Source organism: Lacerta agilis, chromosome 3 (assembly GCF_009819535.1).
Source record: "Lacerta agilis isolate rLacAgi1 chromosome 3, rLacAgi1.pri, whole genome shotgun sequence".
In the NCBI taxonomy this organism is placed as follows: Eukaryota; Metazoa; Chordata; class Lepidosauria; order Squamata; family Lacertidae; genus Lacerta; species Lacerta agilis.
In genome coordinates, this window is record NC_046314.1 from 83,583,191 (window position 1) to 83,607,133 (window position 23,943).

At 46.6% G+C, this 23,943-nt stretch overlaps 1 protein-coding gene across 1 annotated transcript in view; it reads right to left on the reverse strand.

Annotated features, from left to right (window-relative positions):
• Window positions 1-23,474, reverse strand: part of KCNK17 (potassium two pore domain channel subfamily K member 17) — a 29,582-nt gene extending 6,108 nt beyond the window's left edge. The window contains exons 1-3 of the mRNA XM_033145446.1: window positions 23,232-23,474; window positions 13,621-13,732; window positions 1,969-2,135 (exon numbers count right to left, since the gene is read on the reverse strand). Of these exons, the coding sequence (XP_033001337.1) occupies window positions 1,969-2,135; window positions 13,621-13,732; window positions 23,232-23,474 (522 nt within the window). The remainder of the gene's footprint in view (window positions 1-1,968; window positions 2,136-13,620; window positions 13,733-23,231) is intronic.
• Between the last annotated feature and the right edge of the window lie 469 nt (window positions 23,475-23,943).

The window sequence follows — 23,943 nt, forward strand, 5'->3', positions numbered from 1 at the left end:
TTCCCCAGCTCCAAGTTCCCCAGCTGGTGCATTTTATATCTCTGTATATATTTATATAATACAAATTGCGCATTCTGAATTCCACATCAGCAATATAACAAGCTGATGACAGATACCTGAGCCCAAAGGGAAGAACATCTCCTTCTAGCTGAGTTGGTAAATTATAGCCGGGTAGTGTTGAAAAGCAGCACAGGGGAGATTTATTGGAAAGCTTTTCTAGTGGGGAAGACACTACTACTTCCACGCATGCTAGGGGAGGCAAGTTGTGACTGGTGTTGCTGGATGCAGAAGAGAATAGGGCTCCTGAAACTCTAATAGTTGTGTAAAAGAAGGGATCTCAGTAGGTGTAACTTACTATTCAAGCTCCAACCGACTGAAACTACCCCTTCCAACACAACTATTAAAGGTCCAATGGTCCTGTCTTCTTTTGTATCTGGCTACCCTAATTATGAGATACAATACTGGAGGGTTGCTAGGGAAATGACTGACTAGACAGTCAGTCTGGGAAATGACAGCCAGCTATGGGAAATGACTGACCAGACAGCATTGATAAGTGGAGGTGAAATAACATTTCGCCAAGAGCTTAGGTTTGCGCAGCATCTGCCATCTTTTCCCTTCTTTCTCCTCTCAAAGTGTTGCACTTGTGGGGCTTCTACTCCCTATTTTGTAAAAATTAAATAGTTTAAGTTTGTGACAAGGCTTGGAATTGGTTCGGGTGCAGATAGAGGCAAATTAAGGTAAAAGGCATAAAACAGGAGACAGCGACTAGGAGCCCTGGGGGAAGGACAAATAATCCAAAAACTGCAGCTGCTGCATATACTGCCTTTGTTTCCTAATTGTTTTCTCCAATCACACCTATGTGAAATCTTGTTAGATGACTCAATATTAGTACTTTATTGTATAACAGAAACCACACTAGTACAGTACAGTGAACATAGTACAGAGTTCATGTAGGCCTAGTTGTGAAGTTCTCAATTTTTAAGGATTATTTCTAAATAACCAAAACTCTCCACAATCCTGATCAGAGTGTCAAAACTGTTTTGAAAGCATAACTAGATTTTTTTAGCCCAGAGCTGCCTTAGCAGAAAGTGCTGAAGTGTTCTTCAAGTACTTACACAAAGCATCAGTACACAGAGGGTTAAGAAGAAATTATATTAGTACTGATAGTACCAGTAATAATAACTATAATTTACAGGGCTGATCCTACCATTAGGCAGGTGAGGCAACTGCCTCGGGCAGCATATGCTGGGAGATGATAGTGTCCCTCAGCTCTTCATCCTGAGCTCCCTGATCATATGCTTGTTGGAGAAGAGAGCTGTTGTGCCATACACTTTGCCCTCTGCCTTTATAATTACCCTATTGATCTCCCTCAGAGGCGGCCCTGTTGCTATTGTTGATGTAGGAATTGCAATAAGAAATGATGTGGCAATAAACAAGTCTGTGCTTTGGTCTCATAACTATTCAGTGTGGTGCCATTTTCTGCCACAAATAAAAAATGTTCACAGGACTGCAGTCCTACATATATTTACCAGTGAGTAAGCCCCACTGAATTACATAGGACTTACTTCTGAGTAAACATGCCTAGCATTGTTAGTTTTGCCCTCAGCTGGTCACTTAAACACAGAGAGAAGCAAGTGTTATACATAGCTTCTGGAGGCCATGTTGCAGGGTGTGGGGAACCTTTGGCCCTCCAGTGGTTCCTGAACTACATAATGGGCCATGTTTGCTGGGACTGATGGGAGTTGAAGTTCAATGGCATCTGGAGGGCCAAAGGCCAAAGGTTCCCCCACCTACTGTATTGCAATGAGAAGAATCTGTACATCAGAATCACGAGCCATTCTGTGGGTTAAGACACCATACTGTTGCATTATTGGGCCAGCTGATTGGCCTGCTACAGACTTATGTCAAAGACAAAAACAACTCACCCACGCTGACAAAAATAAGCAGTAAAGCACCCTTGCTGTTTACCTGCCAGTGGAACTTCTCACCCAGGTGGAAGGCGCACAGCTGAACACCAGAGAGCATCAACTGTCCTATCCTATTGAGGAGGACAAGGTTCAAAGGAATCCCAAAAAGAGCAAAGAAGATGCAGAAGACTTGTGCAGCCACCGTGCTGGGACTCAGGTTACCATAGCCTGGAAGGGGAAAGTTGATAAGTTAGTTTAAAAGAATGTGGCTGTAAAAACATAAATCTGTTTCAGTGTTATCTGACCAAAAGAAGAGGGTCAGAGGTTAAGAATATGTGGCACGAGGCTCACAGCTTGTATGCAGCCCTGGATGCACTTGTGTGGCCTTATCAGAAAATCCCAGCTTCCATTAAGTGAAGCAAGGTTCTCACCCATCACATCAGAGGTATGCTAATATATGTGAAGCTAACCTGTACAAAAGACTAAAAGATCAAAAGGTTATTAGATGCCTGAAGTAACAGATATTGAATTGGATATTCTAATTCTATTATTGCATGGATGTGGTGAGACAGAAGTCTCACATTTAGGGTTAACAATTTTGTATTTGCATGTTAAGTACTGCGTATATACCAGCCACGGATATATCAGCTGTATTCAGGTAGATAAAAATAACCAATTTTACTAGGTTGCCATAATAACCAATGCATGCTTAGAAGTAAAGGATCGCTGAAATATTACTAGGACTCACTCCAGAGCGACTGGATTTAGGAATGTGGTCAAAATACTTACTTCCCCCCCTAAACATTTGTATGCTTACATCCAACCCTTCAGCAGTGCATAACAAAAATACAAATGGGAGGTGAGGGGGACTATAAATCAATACCATAAAAACAAACAAAAATCAATGACACTAAAAACAGCAGTTAAAAGCAGCAGCGATGAAACAAAACTCATGAGGTCAGTAAAACTCAAGTTTAACGTACACCATCTATAGCTCATGGCATCATGCCACACCTCCCAGCAGGTGTCAGGCAGGAATAGCCCAAGTCATTCTTCTACCTGATCATCGGATCTTTTTCTATATTTCCAAGAGCATTACTAACAATAGTGAAAAGTGTCATGATATGATTCATAGCGACACTTTTATTATTATTGCTATCGGTAGTAGTATTTTTTTGTAAATAAACATGCAATATAAAACTACTTCCCATTCTTCAAACTCTAGTTCCATCTATGAAACAAATGCTGGACTTCTTCCATTCTCATTCCCCCAACTAACAAGGCATCTTTTGAGACCCACTTTTTTGTTCACAAGCAAACCAACATTACAAATATTGCACTGTTACGAAGGATAAGGCTGTATGGAGGCAGGTGCAACAGCAAGCACTCTAAATTACAGAAGGGTCCTAAAATTAGGAAACGTTTCCCACTTGCAGGCTTCAACAGACTCTACACTCCTCTGAAAGTCCACTTTAATTCTATAGATGTAACTCTCTGAAATCTATGTGATGTTTGCTTCTGGTTGGGGAGGTCAATTGGACCAAATGGCAAAACAAAGCAACCAGAATACCATGTGCTTCCTGGTGGGAACAGCTTGCTCTTTCCTCTGCATGCCCCCCCCCCTGTCATGTACTCTTTAAAAAGCGGGGAGAAAGCAGCAGGCTGCCTGCAAGGAGAAAGGAAGAGCCAGGTACCTTAAGCATCCAATACAAACACAATGATTACTGAGAATGAAAGTCACCTGGCTTCATAGCACACTAACTTCTCTTGGCTGTGAACACTATTATGGCAGACACATTTACAGAGCTAAAGCAAAACTGAAGCATAAATAAGTCTTTAAACTACATCCTATGGGGCCTGGGACTTTGCATGGTGGTTCTTGCAAGGAGCGGTTCTTGGAAGTTTGTTAGAGAAGTTGTCCTCTATAACAACCATGTATTTGGCATCCTACAATAGATTGCACTGTTAGCATGCTCCCCACCCCTTTTGGATTTTACTAGTTGTTTGCTTTTATTTGCCCACCTTTTTAAAATCTGGATAGCAGTGAGATGGAAAAAGCAAATGGTTCAATTTCCCTGTGTCTCCACAATTTTAGAATGTCTGGGTGGGGCACATGATCAAACACTTCCCCATGTCAAAAACTCACTGTCCATTCAAAACAACCACATTTTGATGTGCAGGAAAGTATTTTAAAGTAGGTGTGTGTTTAAAGACCCAACCTTGCATTCTGAAAGAAAAAAGCCAAATAGATGTTTTGTTTTGTTTTTTAAAAAAACAACCACACAGTACTGTTCCAATTCCATTTTAGCATCCTGAAAGAATGTTAAAATGGGTTCCATGGAGCTCTCTAGAAGAGGGGAATTCTGAAGCACTGTGTGACTGCACCGCAAGTATGGTTTTCTTTGATCAGCTGCGTTTATATTGGCGTTCACATTTGTTAGCATAAGAAGTGATGATGGTAAGCACCGTACTAAAGACACATCAACCCACAATACACAAACAGAAGTAGTTCTAAAACAAGATTATGTGGGAAAACAGGAAAGTCCATATATATATATATATATATATCTTAAAAAGCAACCTCAGGGTGCACAGAGATGACACACAGGGATGTCCATAAAATGCCACAGAACAGTTCAATTTAACCAAATGGCACTTCAACCATATTGATCTTTCAATCAAATCAGAGGTTGCAGTGATAGTAAAGGGCAGATTTCTTGATTTGTCTCCCATCCCTCCCACCATGGTTTCTGGTGAAACAGCTATCTTGGATCAGCAAAACACCAAAAGTAAGGTTTGTTTAGGGCTGCTTGTTGGTTTACAGTACTACACGCAGGTCCGGCTGTTTGGATATCTGAATCTGTGGTGTGTATAGAGAGGTTTGTGCACTAATTCCTCATGTATGGATAAGGGAATTTCTGTATAACGAGCAGTTCAATAGCGGACCTACATGTATTTGGTTAAACTGTCCACTAGGCCCTTCCATCTAATTCACACAGCAGAACTGTGGCGATGTCACAGTATGTTCATGATGCCAGGGCACCAAGGGTGAAGTGCTGAACTCAGTTCTACATATTGAACTGAATAGAGGGAATCAAAAGGTGGGGATTCTTCAAGTAAGCCACTGTTTACTAATAACAGTGCAGTAACTGGAAACATTTTAACTTCATTTCAAATTAACTATCAATGATTTTACGTTTTCTAAAGCCTCTGGTTATGTTAGCTGTCTCGGTTAATGATACTGACTTACATAAACATGGTATATATACATATGCACGTATGTGCGCGCATGTATGTGTTTGTCTTATGAATTAACTGAACTCAGGGCTGTCTCGTCATAGGGGCTGGGTGGCGCGGCGCACCAGGGTGCCAGGCCCCCCAGGGGCGCCCCCGCGAGCCCACCGGCATACCGGGCGCCCCCTCCCCAACCCGCCCCCGCGGGGCTCCGGATGGCGGCCGGCTTGCAGCACCACGCCCCTCATCCCCAGCTCGCCCACCCCCCCTCCCGAGGAGCGGCCAGCGCAGGAGGGAGGTGGGCGGAGAGGTGGCCCACCGGGGGCGCCGAGGGATCGTCACGCCACGGCGGCCGATCCTTTTAAGATGGCCCTGACTGAACTACTTGGTTCTGAGTGAAAATAATGTGATGTTATTTATCCGCAGAACTGGAATCCACAATGGAACATGGTGACCCATAGGTAAACATATAATCAAGCTCCAGCCAGATGGTTTTCCCCCGTACTCTCCACTGAAAATGAACAAATACTTAATATGAGCTTAGGCGGGCACTTCCTTGTCCAGTGGAAGGTCAATGATCATGAAAATGGTGGTTGGGGGGTGGGGAGGCTGTTCCTAAAGTGCCTGTCATGTACTGAATTCCAGGGTTCTTCAACTTGCCCTCATTTATTTCTCACCATAGCTCTTTGACTTGAAGAATGCAAACCCTGTCCCACTGCCTCAAGTCTCACCTGTCTCATCTGGATCCCCAGTGAGCCCCCGTTTCCAATTGGGGGTGGGGTGGTGCTTTCGTAAGCACATCTAACCCCACTGGGTGGCCTATGACAAGAAAAGCGGGATAAGAAAAAGTACTCAGAAGTGTTGAACGGCTTGGGGTCTGGTGACCCTGTACTGAGACAGGGAACTAGGAATTTATAGAAATGGGGTTGAATATTTGTTGATAGGATAATGTGATGGAGAACAACTTTATTTGAAGTTTCGAAAAGCCTGTTCCCAGGTGTAAGTAAATAAGGAAGTTACTGCATTTCACTTTTTGTACACTTTGTCTTAACATTCTGTACTTTTGCATTGTGTGCAACTCTGATAAGATCACCATAAGATGTACTTTTTGATAAAAGGGGATATATATATATTCATTTGCGACTGTCTCTCAGGCTCACATAATGCTACCACTGTAACACTAGCCTTCCTTTCAGGGCTGCTTACCAAACTAATGCACATAAGCTGCTTTGAACCAAGTAGGCAAAAGCACCATATATTACCATCATACTAGTTACAGGCTCATGAAACAGAGGAGCTGAGATCAGGGCCGTCTTAAGGAGATCGGTCGCCCTGGCGCGGCTATCCCTCCGGCGCCCCCGCCATGCCGCCTCTCCGCCGCCTCCCTCCCCGCTTGCCTTGGGAGGGGTGGGCAAGCGGGGGATGAGGGGCGTGGCGCTGGAGCGGCGCAGGGCTCTGTGCGCCCTTCCAGCGCTTCCGGGACGGGAGGCGAGGGCGGTCGGCTTGCGCTTGCGCGCTCTGCCGGGCAGCCGGATGGCGCAGCGCAGCTGGCCAGCTCGCGCTCCGCCGGGCAGCCTGATGGCGCGGGCGCCGGCCGGCTCGTGCTCCTGTGCTCTGCCGGGCAGCCAGAGGGCGTGGCGTGGCCGGCCAGCTCCCTTGCTCCGCCGGGTAGTCGGAGGGCACTGCCGGCAGGCGCTGCCAGCGGGGCTGGAGGGCGGAGGCGCCCTCCAGGCCATTGCGCCCTGGTGCGCCACGCCACCAGCCCCAATGGATGAGATGGCCCTGGCTGAGATATAGAAGCAAAAGTAATAACAAAACCCCTGCACATCGGCTGAAATAATAATGACAATAATAATAATATAATAATAATAATAATAATAATAATAATATAATAATACCAAAGATACTGTAATGAAAAATCAAACAATGGAACCTAATACACTTATATCATGTACATATATTTCAGCCGATGTGCGTTTTGTTATTACTTTTGCTGTTTAGCACCACTGTGGTACTTCTCATTGTTTGAGATATAAGAAGGGCATGTATAAGAAATGGAAGAAAGGTGAAATCATGAAGGAGCCAACAGTTGCAGGGAGAAGGTCAGGCAGGCCAAAACTCAGAATGAGCTCAGGCTTGTAAGAGTGGTGAAAAATAATTTTAAAAAGGTTTCTTTGGCTATGTTCGAAGCAAGGGGAAGGAAAAGGACAAGGAAGTAAGCTCTCTGCGTGGAGAAGATTGAGAAATGATGTTGGGTAACTGCTCAACATCTACTTTGCCTCTCTCTTCTCGCAAAAAAGCAAGGACACCTGGCTTGCCATTCGTATGTGTGAAAAGGATCTAGGGGTCTTTAGTAGACCACAAGTGTTTAACATGAGTCAACAGCGTGAGGAAGGAGCAAAAGAAAAAAGAAAAGAAAGCTAGTGCTATTGTAGGCTGCATCAACAGATGTAGTGCCCAGATCAAGGGAAGTAATAGTACCACCTCCAGACCACATCTGGAATACTGTGGAATGGACTCCCTCACAAGGTTGTGGACTCTCTTTCCTTGGAGGTTTTAAAGCATCTGTTAATGGATGCTTTAGTTGATCTAGATTGAAAGCGGCAGCTTGAGTGAGGATGAGCATGAATGATTATGGACTGAGAAAATGTTTTCCTGCCGCAAATGGGTTAGTGTGTGTGTGTGCATCCCTAGTCCAAATTTAGATGAGCCTGTTTTGCTCATCTCTGTATCATTCTGGCAGATGCAGGTTCTAAGTCCCACTTGCTACAGAAGGTGATGCTAAGCAAAGGAATAGCAGGTCAGGACCTTGTGAACAAGTCCAGTGTCCCCCACACTGCCCTTGACTGCAGTCCTTTTACCCTCTAATTTGTTAGCCCAAGATTTAATATATTGCTTTGCCTTGTGATGTTTGTTAAGGAAGCCATTCAATAATTCACCCCCCTCTGATTTGCTACGTGAATTTCCAAGAACACATCCAGGGAGCCTCTCAATCTTCTAAACCCGGTAGGTGTATTAATATTAAAAATCAGTTAGACTGCATAGGAAAACAAACTTGATATTTTGTTGGAATATATTGGAAAACTCTCGACCAAAATTGACTGCAAGGTTGATTTAGATGTGTAATCTGTGGGTATTAGAATAATGCTTATAACCCTTATACCACTGTTTTCAAAAAGTTATGCTCACAGTGAACAAGTCCTGGAGTCCTGGAAGACTGATCACTAATTGTCAAATCCTTCCCACCGAGCTTGTACTGCCATCTAGTGGTTTGTTATAGTGACAAAGTGTGTCCGACAGACAAAGGGAAGGTGATCAAATTCTGTGCTGTGGTCAAACCTTTTTAAAAACGCCATCCTTCCTTTTAATTTTTTCTTCACTATAAATTAAATACATATATTCCTAAATACAGGAATATGTCCTGCAGAACATTTAGAAACCTTCTCAAGAGGGGCAAAGAGCAGGACATTTTTCTTCCCTCTTCTCCAATCCCTACATTTTTCAACTCAGCCCAACTAAAGCCCAACTCACCCAACGTCCGGGATGAGAAACCACTGATGCAAAGCAGATGTGCAGCTGCTGTTGCCCGCACAGGGCTGTTTTCCATAGAATGAGCATGTACCTCCCAATCTGACTGGTCTCCTGCTTGATCTCCTGACTTAAAAGGAGCTGTGTATCAGCGTCTCCAGGGCTAGCCACATGGGGCCAGAATACCTTCATTCAGTTAAGTACTTGCTGCTTTCTGGGTGTAAATCCGATGTGAAATTGTGTGCACATTGCAAAGTGCATCACATCGGATTTACACCCAGAAAGCAGCAAGTACTTAACTGAATGAAGGTATTCTGGCCCCATGTGGTTAGCCCTGGAGACAGCTGATACACAGCTCCTTTTAAGTCAGGAGATCAAGCAGGAGACCAGGAATGGTTTGGGAGGCAGACTTAAAGACACAGATCTCTGAAGGGATTGGAGACACACTATGGCCTAGATGTCCCTTTCGCTCCTTCTCCACCAGAATAAAGTATCTGCCTTAAAGACATGCATATATATGGTACCTGACCCCAGTCTGATTGCAACCACATCAATGAAATCCTATCACCACTCGGTTAGAAGGGGTGCAAGATGTTAATACACTTACAGTAGGAGTGCTAAAGGGTGCAAAGTTTTTTGTTTGATCTTTACGGCTCTCACAGTGGTAGCAATTCAGCTGAACATGGGGCCAGCTTTCTTCAGGGAGGCAATAAAGGATTGGCGCGTACCTTGTTCTCACAGAGAAATTGACACAACAATGTCAAATGGTGAACGGGAAACTTGGGAAGGATATTTTCATGGAAGAATGGCTTGAATTCCTTTTCCTTGTTAATTTCAGCAAGGAGAATAACTGATCTCCAATCTCTTAACGATTGCTATGGATTTTCTCTCCTAACTGCAGTGTATCATGCTAGGGGAATAGTGATTTTCTTCCCCTTCTGGATGACTTTATAACTCAGTGATGAAGGTTTATTTTTACTCTTTTGTGTTGCTGTTGTTTGGATTGTTATACTCCTGTATTAAAAAGTTTCCTGCCTGCTTTGAAATCAACACTAACGAGAAGAAGTAAAAAAACTTGCAGCATGCCAGACATAGCATGATGTAGTACTGCCATCTTGTGACTTGTAAGAAGGCAGAGGCAAGAGGACTGCTCCTTGTACGATTTCATGGCGCAGAGTCGTGTGCAGGTGGGTGTACTTCCCATTGTGAGGACTGTTGCACAGTTTATATGCACATGTTGTGGAATGTATTTTTTTTTTAAAAAAAATGCACAAAAAACAAGAGAAGCAGCTCAGGCTCACACTAGATTTGATGGCAGAATTGCTCCCATGTATAAACCAGGGGAATGGGATCTCCTGTTTGCAACAATGTTTGCAACAAAAGGGCCATTCGTAGTGGGGTGCTAAACTCTCTCACCTGTATCATAGCTTCTCTCCAGGGTCATTTTCTGCCCAGCTTGGTTCCAGAGCAATGTTAAAAACTCCTCAGGCACCAGGCACATTATGCAACTGGTGTGGGTCCAATTGTAACCACATAATCTCTGGATGATGCCAGGTTGGCGACTGACCTCTCCATCTGGCTGCCCATCCCTCAGCTTTTTTTAGGCAGAAAAGCAGAAGAGCTTACTTATTGCATTTATATCCCACCTTTTCTCCAAGGAGTACATGGTTCACCCATGTCCTCAGTTAATCTCTACGACAACCCTGTGAGGTAGGTTAAGAGGTTGTGACCCAAGGCATAGCTGTCAACTTTCCCTTTTTGTGGATATTCCCTTATTCCAGCGCCATTTCCCAATGCAAGAAAAAGAAGGTTGACAGCTATGGACCCAAGTTCACCCAATGAGTTCATGACTGAGTGGGGAATTGAACCCTGACCTCCCAGGTCCTAGTCCAACACTCTAACCACTATACCCCACTGGCTTCCTAGAGTTTCTTCTGATATGGGGCAGCTATATAAATTAAGTAGGTAAATAAGTCTGGGGAAAGCAAAATGTCACTTAGAGAAGGATTTGCAATATCTTCCTTGAAGCTTAAATTTGTTTTATTCTGGATTGTTTTATTTGATGTTTGAATGTGTTGTAAACTGCTTTGAGATGTTTTCTTCAAAATATAAAGCAGTATAATAATAATAATAATCATCATCATCATCATCCAATGGGGGGGGGGGGAATGGTGCCTAGACATTCCATTGTGGCAACCGCAACCTAGGTTCAAGGTGCTATTTGGTGATTAGCTTTTACAGTGGTACCTCTGGTTACGAACTTAATTCGTTCCGGAGGTCCATTCTCAACCCGAAACCACTTGTAACATGAGGTGCGCTTTCACTAATGGTGTCTCCTGCTGCTGCTACGTTGGCGGTGTGCGACTTCCATTCGCATCCTGGGGCAAAGGTCGCAGCCAGGAGCATCTACTTCTGGGTTAGCGGAGCTTGTAACTTGCAGCGTTCGCAAGGAGGATGGTATGTAACACGAGGTTCCACTGTATATCTGAGTTTCTGACACTGTTCCAGGAGGAAAAGCTACATGGAGCCAAGCCCTAAGTGCAGGGAAGATCAGTTTCCCTCATTCTATGCACTCTTTTGCTAAAAAAAAAAAAAAAAAAAAGCAATTCCACTTTATATATGACTGGTTGTTGTTGTTGTTGTTTAGCCGTTTAGTTGTGTCCAACTCTTTGTGACCCCATGGACCAGAGCACGCCAGGCACTCCTGTCTTCCACTGCCTCCCGCAGTTGGTCAAACTCATGTTGGTAGCTTCGAGAACACTGTCCAACCATCACGTCCTCTGTCATCCCCTTCTCCTTGTGCCCTCAATCTTTCCCAACATCAGGGTCTTTTCTAGGGCGTCGAAGACCCACAAATGGAGCTGCTGTCATCGTGCGTAGTTTGAGTCTCAGATACACAGAGCATTTGTGGCCACATGCCCAGATTAAAAAAAAAATGTGACCAGAGGTACCACATGAAGAAACAGAAGCAATCATGAGAGCATCGAAGAATTTTCTATATGCTGTCTGGGCATTTTTGACGTCAGCACATTTACATCAGTGTGTCTAGGAGCAACAATGTCGGGTTTGTGGGGCATGTGCGTAAATGTATATAAAAACACACACATACCCAAACATCAAAGAGAACCAAATAGGATGACACAAACATGGGAATATATTACCACCCTTAGGCAATCCCTAAAATAAATGACTGACCCTTTTCAGCCCACATTAAGGCTATTCATGCAGTTTGTCAAAAGGGAAAGAATGCCAAATAAGACGGTTGAGAAGCACTTTACTTATAAATAGATACAGCTGGTTTCTTTATGAAATTTACATGGCACTCTATGGCTCCTAAAGCAGCCCCCAGATAACAACTTGCAAAGACCATCAATAAAACAAAACCAATAAAACCATAAACTGTTAAACCAGAAGAACAAAGCAGTTTCGTGAAACCTCAGGACAACTTGGAAAACAAATTAAAATCCACAAAAGGTTTATATCGATCTCCTAAAAACCAATGGACTGGAACTGTCAAGTCTCTTTGGAGAGAGACTCACCTAACACAGGAACCACGGCTGAAAAGGTCCTGCCCCTTCTCTGAAGTTAAGACAAGCCAGAAGAACAACTGGAAGCCATTGGTAAACCAGTGATTGAGAATATCAGATCTGAACTGATGTCAGTAAGCAGTTAAAAGATTAGTTTATGTTAGTTTAAGCCAGTGGTACTCAAAGGGTGTGGAGTGCCACACTGGTGTGGCAGGAGAGGATGGCAAGTGTTGCAGTTCAAGGACAATCAAAAACATTCAAACGTTTCAGTGTAATATAGTAAAGTGTAATATCTTTTTTTTTAATCTGCAGAATACGGATAGGTATCTTTTCAAAATGAGAGCAAGAAGATCAAGTAATACTGAGACCAATCCTGGTTGTGATCCAAAATCGCCATTCAGACACAGTGCTTAAGAAGGCTCATTTGACTCCAGTAGCAAGCCCAAGCAAACCTCCAAACAAGAAAGACTGTCAACTAAATGTGGATAACTATTTGAGTCTCAGATTCACATCGACTGGAGATGAAAACTGGAGTTTGTTTGTCTCAAATTAGATCTAATATAAATGTGATTACCTGGGAAAAGCAATCTCATATCTGTCATTGAGTTTGTACACATACTTAAAGTACATTTGTAAGTGGCGTGTTTATAATTATATTTTGGGAATGATTTGTGTTCTTATGTGGCTGCATTGTTTTATACTTTCTGGATGTCCCCATAATCATATTATAAATAGCTGTGTTCTGTGTTATAAACCAAGCACAGCTAAGAGTTGTTTCTTTTTGTCTTCCAGTGTATTTCTTACCAATAAAGGTTTTGGTGTGTTGTGAGCAAATTTTTATTATTTGTGTGTGGCCTAGAGAAAGAAGTTTGAGAACCACTGGTTTAAGCCATAAGTTTCCTCTGTCTTTGCTATCTGCTCCTTCAAGGTGTACCAATTTAGATTATCACAGCAAACTTTATCAGGGGAAGGGCCACACTTCCTTATGCCCCCTTCTACTCAGATCACAGTGGGATGATGAAACATTTGGGAATCAGTTACCTCCACAGATCTAGTATAGATTAATAAAGGTATTTTGCTAGGAAGCACAGGGCATTCCATTCTTGGCTGATGAGAGAGAAGGTCAGCCTTCATGAAATTTATTTTCTCCCCTCAAACATCACACTGTTCCCCAGAAGCTTGTACCACGGTTTAAAAAACCAAAACAACAACAGGCATAATTGTGTGTTTCCATTTCATAACCCAGGGTTTACTGTCTCTGTGTGGAATTCAGATGCCTCATAGGAACGTAAGACAAATCAGTACAGGAATCTGCCCATTTGTAGGCTAACCTTGCTTCCTGAAGGTGGTGCCTCTGCCAAGGAAGAAGGGGGAAAGGCTGTTTCTATAACTGGTTTACGCAATTTTCTCAGAACATTTCCTACCGATGGTTGTTACTGCAGAAACAGAGAAGAAGAAGGAGCCAACAAAGTCCCATCTGCCCAGGCTCGTGTTTCCCTTAAGGTAAAGCCCACTCTTGTAGGCCTGGATGATGCCCTGCAAAGAGATAAGAAGGAATAAGAGTGAGAGTTTCTCAAGGCAGCTAAGTCAGCCTGGAGACTTGTCAGTCCAAGGCAAGATCAGATCTTGCTTTTCTGGCATGGCACATATTTAAAACACGAATAGCCTCCTCCCTCTAAGAGGCTATCCTAGGTGGCTCCATGGGGCTTTTTTGTGCACAGCAATTTTAAGGATAGGTTGTGTTTTCACCCTGTTCTTTAAAACATGCTGGAAGCCTGCCCCAGGTTCATATGATAAAGGTCAGGTAAAATACTCTTAATAAATAATGGGATGGGGCAGTTTTTCAGCTTGAATATGCAGACCACAGTATATATGGAACATAGAAATTACTTAGAAGTAGTCATATGGCATAATTACTCCACAGTAGCTACAACAGCCAGAGATGTAGGGAGCACAGAAGCAGTGAGGAGATGCACTGTAAATGTGGCTAATTACTGAAGAGTAAAGCCCCATCATAGTTGTTTGCCACTGGGTGACCTTGAGCTAAACTGTGCATACACCAGAGGGTTAATGTGCATATGGGTCACACAGATCCAATTTTTCTCTGAGTATTTTTTTTTACACATTATTCCACATGCAAATAATGTCAGCTGAACTCTATCTCAGTGTTTCCCATCCACGCTAGTGGGCAATGCTTGGATGTATGTGCACTGTGTATTGCCCCTCCCAGTTAGTACTTCCCACCTTCCCTGAAACCTGATGTGCATTGTGGGCAGGTCTGGAAGCATTTGCTTAACTGTGCCAGCAGCCAATTTCTTACTTTGCTTTAATATCCAATATAACAGACTTATTAAACAGATAATTTAATAGGTTAATTTAAAGTGGGGGGGGGGCAATACCCTGCCTTGCTAGTAGCCCACTCTTCCCGAATTATGGAAACCATGGGCATGCACACAGGTATTTGTTTCTCATGCACATGGCCATTATGATTACTGTTTGTATACGAGTTTTTTTCCATACACAAGATTTGCACAGAACAGTGGGTTAATTTTTTTTAAAATGTGTGTTAAATACAAATATTATTATTTGTGTATCTGAAGCATTACAAAAACAAAATACCCCAAAAGAACCCCACTAGCCCACCGAGGAGCACCTGCCAATGGAAGGTGGGGGTGGAGTGACAGATGCCACCCAGCAAAATGTCACAATACATGTTTTTAAAAGTACCCAAATAATGTGAATCCACTAACGCAATATCTACAAATCAGGAAAACCAAAATTAAAGGGGGCGGGGAAGTGCAGACTGCCAATTGAATAAGGACGTTGTGTTGACAGTGCAAAAAAAAAAACAAGCATGCACACATCTATTTTAAACTGGTGTGTGTGTGTGTCTGTGCGCAAAGCCCTAGTTGCTACCTTTTAGCTCATAGGGTAAGGTTACCAGACGTCCCCATTTCCTGGGGACAACCCCCCAGATTCACAAATCAGTCCCCTGACAAAATCCATCTATTTAGCAGGAAGTTGAAAAGTGTCCCCGGATTAATTGAAAAAAATCTGGTAACCTTATCATAGGGTAGCTGTGACTACAGAGGGCAGGGGAGAATCACATAAACCACTCCACGGAAAGAAGATGGGATATACAGTGGTGCCTCGCAAGACGAAATTAATTCGTTCCACAAGTCTTTTCGTCTTGCGGAAATTTCGTCTTGCGAAGCACGGTTTCCCATAGGAATGCATTGAAACTTAATTAATGCGTTCCTATGGGAAAAACCAGTCGGGGCCGGGTGTCGGGAAAGCGAGCGGGGAGAGCGGTTACTTACAGTACTGTAGTGAGCGGCGGTGGCGGGAGGAAGCCGGGTGTGGGGAGGGCGATGGGGAGCGCGGGGAAGGCAAGCAGGAGGAAGCCGGGTGTCAGGTGTGCGATGGGGCAGCGCGCGGCGAGGCGGAGGATCCAGGCGTGGGGAGGGCGATGGGGACGCGGGGAAGGCAAGCAGGAGGAAGCCGGGTGTCAGGTGTGCGATGGGGCAGCGCGCGGAGGGCGAGCAGGAAGATCCAGGCATGGGGAGGGCGATGGGGAGCGCGGGGAAGGCGAGCAGGAGGAAGCCAGGTGTCGGGACTGCGATGGGGCAGCGCGCGGAGGGCGAGCAGGAGGATCCAGGCGTGGGGAGGGCGATGGGGAGCGCGGGGAAGGCAAGCAGGAGGAAGCCGGGTGTCAGGTGTGCGATGGGGCAGCGCGCGGAGGGCGAGCAGGAGGATCCAGGCGTGGGGAGGGCGATGGGGAGCGCGGGGAAGGCAAGCAGGAGGAAGCCAGGTGTCGGGACTGCGATGGGGCAAGCGCGCGGAGGGCGAGCAGGAGGATCCAGGCGTGGGGAGGGCGATGGGGAGCGCGGGGAAGGCAAGCAGGAGGAAGCCAGGTGTCGGGACTGCGATGGGGCAGCGCGCGGAGGGCGAGCAGGAGGAAGCCAGGTGTCGGGACTGCGATGGGGCAGCGCGCGGAGGGCGAGCAGGAGGATCCAGGCGTGGGGAGGGCGATGGGGAGCGCGGGGAAGGCGAGCAGGAGGAAGCCAGGTGTCGGGACTGCGATGGGGCAGCGCGCGGAGGGCGAACGGGAGGATCCAGGCATGGGGAGGGCGATGGGGAGCGCGGGGAAGGCGAGCAGGAGGAAGCCAGGTGTCGGGACTGCGATGGGGCCGCGCGGAGGGCGAGCAGGAGGAAGCCAGGTGTCGGGACTGCGATGGGGCAGCGCACGGAGGGCGAGCAGGAGGATCCAGGCGTGGGGAGGGCGATGGGGAGCGCGCGGAGGGCGAGCAGGAGGATCCAGGCGTGGGGAGGGCGATGGGGAGCGCGGGGAAGGCGAGCAGGAGGAAGCCAGGTGTCGGGACTGCGATGGGGGCAGCGCGCGGAGGGCGAGCAGGAGGAAGCCAGGTGTCGGGACTGCGATGGGGCAGCGCGCGGAGGGCGAGCAGGAGGATCCAGGCGTGGGGAGGGCGATGGGGGAGCGCGGGGAAGGCGAGCAGGAGGAAGCCAGGTGTCAGGACTGCGATGGGGCAGCGCGCGGAGGGCGAGCAGGAGGAAGCCAGGTGTCGGGACTGCGATGGGGCAGCGCGCGGAGGGCGAGCAGGAGGAAGCCAGGTGTCGGGACTGCGATGGGGCAGCGCGCGGAGGGCGAACGGGAGGATCCAGGCGTGGGGAGGGCGATGGGGAGCGCGGGGAAGGCGAGCAGGAGGAAGCCAGGTGTCGGGAGTGCGATGGGGGCAGCGCGCGGAGGGCGAGCAGGAGGAAGCCAGGTGTCGGACTGCGATGGGGCAGCGCGCGGAGGGCGAGCAGGAGGATCCAGGCGTGGGGAGGGCGATGGGGAGCGCGGGGAAGGCGAGCAGGAGGAAGCCAGGTGTCGGGAGTGCGATGGGGCAGCGCGCGGAGGGCGAGCAGGAGGAAGCCAGGTGTCGGGACCTGCGATGGGGAGCGCGCGGAGGGCGAGCAGGAGGATCCAGGCGTGGGGAGGGCGATGGGGAGCGCGCGGAGGGCGAGCAGGAGGAAGCCAGGTGTCGGGACTGCGATGGGGCAGCGCGCGGAGGGCGAGCAGGAGGAAGCCGCGTGTAGGGAGTTCGATCGGGGAGCGCGGGGAGGGCGATCGTTAGTGAGCGGCAAGCAGGGAGGGCCAGCGCAAGCGGGAGGGTTCTTCTTACAGTGGTACCGCGCAAGACGAATGCCTCGTCTTGCGAAGCACGACCATAGAGAAATTCGTCTTGCGGGTCAACCAAAAAATCGCAAAACCCTTTCGTCTTGCGAGTTTTTCGTTGTGCGAGGCATTCGTCTGCGGGGTACCACTGTACCGTATTTTTTGCTCCATTAGACACACTTTTTCCCTCCTAAAAATTAATGGAAAATGTCTGTGCGTCTTATGGAGCGAATGCGTGGTCCCTGCAGCCGAATTGCCAGGGCGCAAAAGCAGATCGTGCTGTTTTTTTTTAGAAATGGAAGGTGGTGTGAAAGGAAGCTGCAGTGAACAGCTGATCGGCAAGCAGATCGGGGGGGGGGGGGGGAGAGATAAGGGAGCTAGCAATAAAGGAGGCTGCTTGAGAGGGGGGAGGTAAAAGCAAATGGATCCTCAGGATTTTTGTATTGATCACCCCAAATTCACCAGATCACATAGCATGTCCATGGCCACAGCCTGCACCAAAAAAATCACGCATCCACTGTTTCGTGGGGCTGCAATGGCGCAAAAACGTGGTTACAAAGCACGGGTCCACATGGATCCTCAGGAATTTTGCATTGGGTCACCCCAAATTCACCATCAGATCACATAGCATGTCCATGGCTATAGCCTGCACACACAAAAAATCATACATCCACTGTTTCGTTCAGAATATTTTTTCCCTGGTTTTCCTCCTCTAAAAACTAGGTGCGTCTTATGGTCAGGTGCATCTAATGGATCGGAAAAATGCGGCAAATTTAAACAGATAGCTGCCTCTTTCACGGTGATCCTTTGACTAGGAAGAGAGAAGCCTTTGTTTCCCCTGTTTGTACTTTCCCTATTCATGCATGAGATGACACTTTGTTCCACCTGCTAAAGCTTAATTAAGATGTTGGGACGTAACAGAGAAGGGAAATTAAGTTATTAGTTATATTTGCACTATTGATTTTTGATCCATGCTTGCTCTTGGTCCATCCTGCTTTATTAATATACAAGGAAATATATATTTTATAATAAAATGCTGAAATGAAGAGAACAGTCCCTGTTCTTAGTTGTCCTGGCAATACTTTATAGGGCCAGCCTGCTTGTGATAATGGCTTTAATTAGTTCTGTGAATTTGGAAGCTGGCAATATGCTGCCGCCTTCCCAGGGAAAAGCTATAGCTCAGGTAGGATTCTTAGCCTCTGACAGGACAACGTATATCTCTCTGGCCCTGCAACAGCAGTCTGAGCTGTTGGGGGCGTATGAGGCACATGGACTGGGCCAAGACTTGGAATCCGACACGCTCTTGCAGAAATCCACCTCAGATCCTGAATGGTAACCTTTGTAGGGAGGACAAACTGGAGGGAGAGGTACTGCCATGACCTGCCTGTGGGTTCTTCTCCCTCCCTCCATCCCGGCACCTCCCTTCTCCATGCCTCAGTTTCCCCCTTTCTTTGCTTTGCCAGAAATTTGGCTGAGTAAACACAGTTCAAAGAATTAATTCCAACACATAAGCAGCCCTTTTATGGTTGGACTTAATTTTGATATACCAAACAGAGGACTTGAAGAATTCTAGGTCCATTTTGGCATCTTAATTGCACCATGGATTTTATGGTGAGATATGTCCTGTGATGACATTGCAGAGGAAACTGGTAACATGGATTGGTTACAACATTGCAGCCAGACTTCTTGGTTCTGCAGGTCTAAAAATTGATTTGTTATAAATGTTTATCAAACAACAGCAGGAGCCTTTTCCAGTATGGAATCATGGATTTAAGAATGTGTGTTTTTAAAGAAGGGAGACCTACTTCAATTTTAAGTAATGCAATAGGTGCCCTATGTGACTCCCAAATAGTTGATGTAGGAACACATACACTAGAGCTACGCCAAATTGCTTCACCACATGACAAGCAAGATATATTCTTAGCAACAATTTTTATCCTCCCTTCTAACAAACAATGACCCTTAGTATAATAAAGCATCTTTATAGACCCCAATGAATGAGTAGATAAAATTTAAATTGCCACAAAATGGGCACATTATCACAAAAAAATGAAGCCTTAAGCATTAAATAAACGACAGTGATAGATGATAATGACCATCCAGGATCTGTGTCTTATGTCTTTTGGCAAGCATCATCACTTTGTCTTACTGTAACTAATAGATCTAATGTTAGAATAGATTCCAAATCTGGAAAGTAATCTTGGGATAATGAATCAGGAATGTCATTGCCTCCATTAAGCATTACTTCTCATTTATTTAAAAGATACTGCGCATTTTATTTTTTTTGGTGGGAATATCAAGATGACTTAGCCCTTGTTCACACATCACATTAAGCCATAGTTGCAAGACCCTGTGATTTAATGTGAATGCTCGGTGTGCCTGTGCGCACTGCTGAAATCATGGGTGTTGTAGTCCTCCTTTGCAGCTGGAAAGCAAACCATGGCCTGCCTTTGCACTACCCCCAACCCTGGGCTCATGGTTGGTTTCCTTCAAACAAACAAGTGCTAAGTCCAGAGCAAACTTTGGTTACTGAGAGGAACCAAACACAAAACCAGGTCCAGGTGCAACACTAAGTGAGATCATGGCTTGTTTCCCAGCAATAGGGGTGGAGTGAAGCACCCATGATTTTAGCAGTATGCACAAACATACTCTGTGTTTCTCATTAAACCAAGATAAAATAAACTATGGTCAATGTGACATTGTGAGCCAGGCATTATGGGTGATAGTTTTCAGGGTCTCTAAGAAGCCTTGGAGAGGATTGCCGGTACTTTATAAGCCATATCTGAAATCAAAGTTTCTTTGCCAGAGTACCTGCATCTGAGTGCCAGATTATCATGGTGTAGTGGTGATTAAGATTGTTTTGAAGTTAGTTGGACCTTGCCCTTTCCAAATGAAAGTTATATTTCTCCACATTATTAACACAGATAAGTAACAACAATATATTGGGGGGTGAAATTAATCTTAATGCGTCTTTTCAGGTACATAGGTGAAACATCATAAACCCTAACTGGCTCCTTATCTGAGAGTCTTTACTACAAGAAAAGTTCTCTCCCACACTGATAATGTGGAAGAAATCAAACCAGTGAGACCATATACGCAAACAAGACAAGGATGCTTACAAAAGGATGCTTACAAAAGGATGCTTACGAAGGATTACTAAAACCTGCTCCTGCTCCCAAGGAGAAGGCTATGAAACTTGGTATAGATTGTGGTCCAAGAAGAGAGAGCTAACCATGATCCTGTCTTTTGGATGACATGCTAAACCAAACCTTGGATTAGCTACTGTTGCACAATGCTGTGCTAAAAGACCTGGAGGGAGGAGAGCAGGTGCTATAGTTTGGCTTACTGTGATGTGCAAACCAAGTCAGTGAATCATGCCCATCTCATGCACCTCCTGCATTATAATAGGGGGCTAGTCATGTCTCAGTCACCCTATGTGGAAAAGAGAAGACTAAAGACAGTGGGATGAGATGAAACCAACCAAGCTCAAAATCAACTATTTCTCTTCCTCACGCAACAAGTTTCTCCCAAAGACTAAGCCACAAAATTCAAACCAGACTGTGCTAGAAGCAAGAGTAGAAGCCCAGAGAGCCAGTGTGGTGTAGTGGTTAAGAGCGGTAGACTCGTTATCTGGGGAACCGGGTTCGCGTCTCTGCTCCTCCACATGCAGCTGCTGGGTGACCTTGGGCTAGTCACACTTCTTTGAAGTCTCTCAGCCCCACTCACCTCACAGAGTGTTTGTTGTGGGGGAGGAAGGGAAAGGAGAATGTTAGCCGCTTTGAGACTCCTTCGGGTAGTGAAAAGCGGGATATCAAATCCAAACTCTTCTTCTTCTTCTTCTTCTACACCAAATTGCCTACATATCAGTTGACTCAAAAGAGTCAGTCCGGCTTGTAATTTCTATGATCAAAAGAATCAGTAGCAAATCACAAGTGGAAAACAGTCTCTGCTTTTTTCAATTGATCTGCTTTCTCTAACCCTTATCCTTCCTCATCGATTAACTCTGCTGTTTGTTATTTTCACCTACCAAATCGTATCTAAAAACCCGTTTATACTGCAAGTGCCCTGCCTTTGTGTTTATCTTGTGAAGCCAGTGGAACACATTAGGTGGTGCATCAATAATAAAAATAAAATAACGTTAAGCTCAGGAGAACTGATGTGAAACGCAACACATGACTTAACACCTTTATATGCTACTTCATTTTGGCCATGTTCTCCCTTGAGTCCTTCAGGGACAGTCACTTCCAAATATGGGAATAATGCCAATGGAAAATAGCACTGAGATTTTTTTTTTTTTTAAATCCACGGTCATTTGTCTTGTTCATAGCAACAGCTGATATTTATATAGCAGTACTTCAAGTAATTTTCTCATGATGTCTTATAAGAGGGAAAGGAAGCCTGTGGCCCTCAAAAAGTCACTGGACTGCATCAGACCTAGCCAGCATGGTTATTAGTCAGGGATGGTGGGAGCTCTAGTCCAGAAACATGAGTTGTTTTCTCTGCCTTGTCTTACAACAACAGCTCAGAGGGTGAAGCAGCCTTGCTCAAGCAGCTGAATGTGAAGTACCAACAAAACAGACTTCTTCAACTTGGTGCTCTCCATAACAATAAAAGGAGGCAAATGGTTAATTATTTTGTTTGTGGTTGGATTTCTAGTACCATGAGAAGATGGCACTATTTGGATTGACTGCATTAGGGGCACGGTACTTCAGTCTGATAATGCGGTAATGTGATAATGAATAAGCTCACAACGGAGGGAACATCTGAACTGAGGACTTCCTGCTCAGACTCTCAGATGTCCCAGCTCACATGCATTCAGCATCTCATGCTCCATGGGATATTCTTCCATTTCAGCAGGATGGGAGGAACACAACTCTCACTATCTCTTGACCTTTGACCTGCCAGCTAGGGCTGATGGAGCTTTCTTGAACAGTATCTTTCTACACCAGGGATGAGGAATGGAGACCCTTTGGCCCTCCAGATGCTTTTGGACTCCCAACTCCCATCAGCCCCAGCTGCAGTGTCAATGAACAGGGTGGATGTGAGTTGTAGCCCAACATCTGGAGGACCACAAATTCCCCATGGCTGCCCTATTGTTTCAGGCAGGGCTTTTTTTTCAGGGAGAGCTCAGCTCCAGCACCTCTCAGGTGGGCGCCATTGCCATTCTAACAGAACAAGGGAGAAGCTCATGGCGAGCTTCAGCACCTCTTTTTCTAGAAAAATAGCACTAGTTTCAGGTATAATGTGGTCTTCTTCAAAGTCTTGCATTTCTGGGCAGGCTGAGTCCCTGGTTTCTACAGAAACTCCTTATCACGGAACCCTTTCTGCGGGTGGCTCTCTTTGCCTTCCCATTCATCTGGCGGTGGTACAACCATCTTCATGGATGTGCAATGCTTCACTCTACCCGAGTATTTTCAGAAGGGCTGGCCTGTCCATGGGCTTCTACTTTTCGTTTTTGCAAAAGTTCTTCCGGACAGGCTTCCTCCCCACCCGCCGGGCACCTTCCTTGCCACATTCCCGCGATTATACAGTCCTCCATCAGCCAGTTCTCTCCCCGCTCCCAACCTCCTTTCGGGCCAGGACCAGCCTTGGAGCGCGTGGAGACGAGCGTGCCTCTGCCCGTGTGCAAAGCGCCCTCCCCTCAACTGTAAGAGCCCCGTATCTACAAACAACAGCCTAACGGCCTGAGGGTAGGACATGTTTAGCACACAGCCGGTGCCTCCCTTCCCTCATGGGATTCGGCCCAACCCGGCCGTCGCCGTCCTATTGTCCCCCTCACCACCCCAGGGCTCAGGGGCGACGCTCTCCTGGGAGGCGGCGGGACGGGCTTGCTCCCCACCCCGGTACCCCCTGTACCTTGGCGAGGTCCTCGAGCTCCTCCCTCTCGAGGCACGTGTAGTTCTCCAGCAGCTCCCACTTCTCCCTCAGCAGCCGCCGCGCCACGTCTCTCTCGCGGGGCGACTCCAGCGCCCAAAACGCTGCGCTGCCCAGCAGCAGGTAGCTCAGGTAGGCGAGCAGCAAGAGCGGCGTGGCGGGAAGCCGGCGGCCCGCCGACGAGGACGAGGCGGCTCCCGGCCTCGCACGGCCGCACCCGCACATAGCCAGCTTCGTGCCTTCACCGGCCTGCGCGCAAGTTAAGTGAGCGGCAGCGGCGCTGGGCCACACTCGGCCACGAGGGGAAGCGGCTCCGAGCTACCCTGGCGGCTTCCCCTAAGACGCCGCCGGCTCTCTGATGCTCTGGGAGGAGCCAAGGAAGCGCCTCGCGCTTTTCAAACCGGGCGGGCAGCTCCGCTTCCGTGAGCCGCAGCGCGCTCACTTGAGGAGTTCGGCTTCGTGAAGGCTTTGGCCCGCGGGAGCGAACTTGTTGCCCTCTTAGGTTGGGGTCTGAGGAGGCGTTGGATGCCCAAAACCTTCCAGAAGGGCCACAGCATCGCCGCCGCCCTCGTTTTAGGCCCGGCGTCTCGCCAGCTCCTGGAAGTAAACGTTGAGCGAGGGAGTGCTGGCCACAGAGTAGCTACCCAAAGGGTAACCCACATTTGGTGCATCTCAACAGGGGCCGAGAGACCTG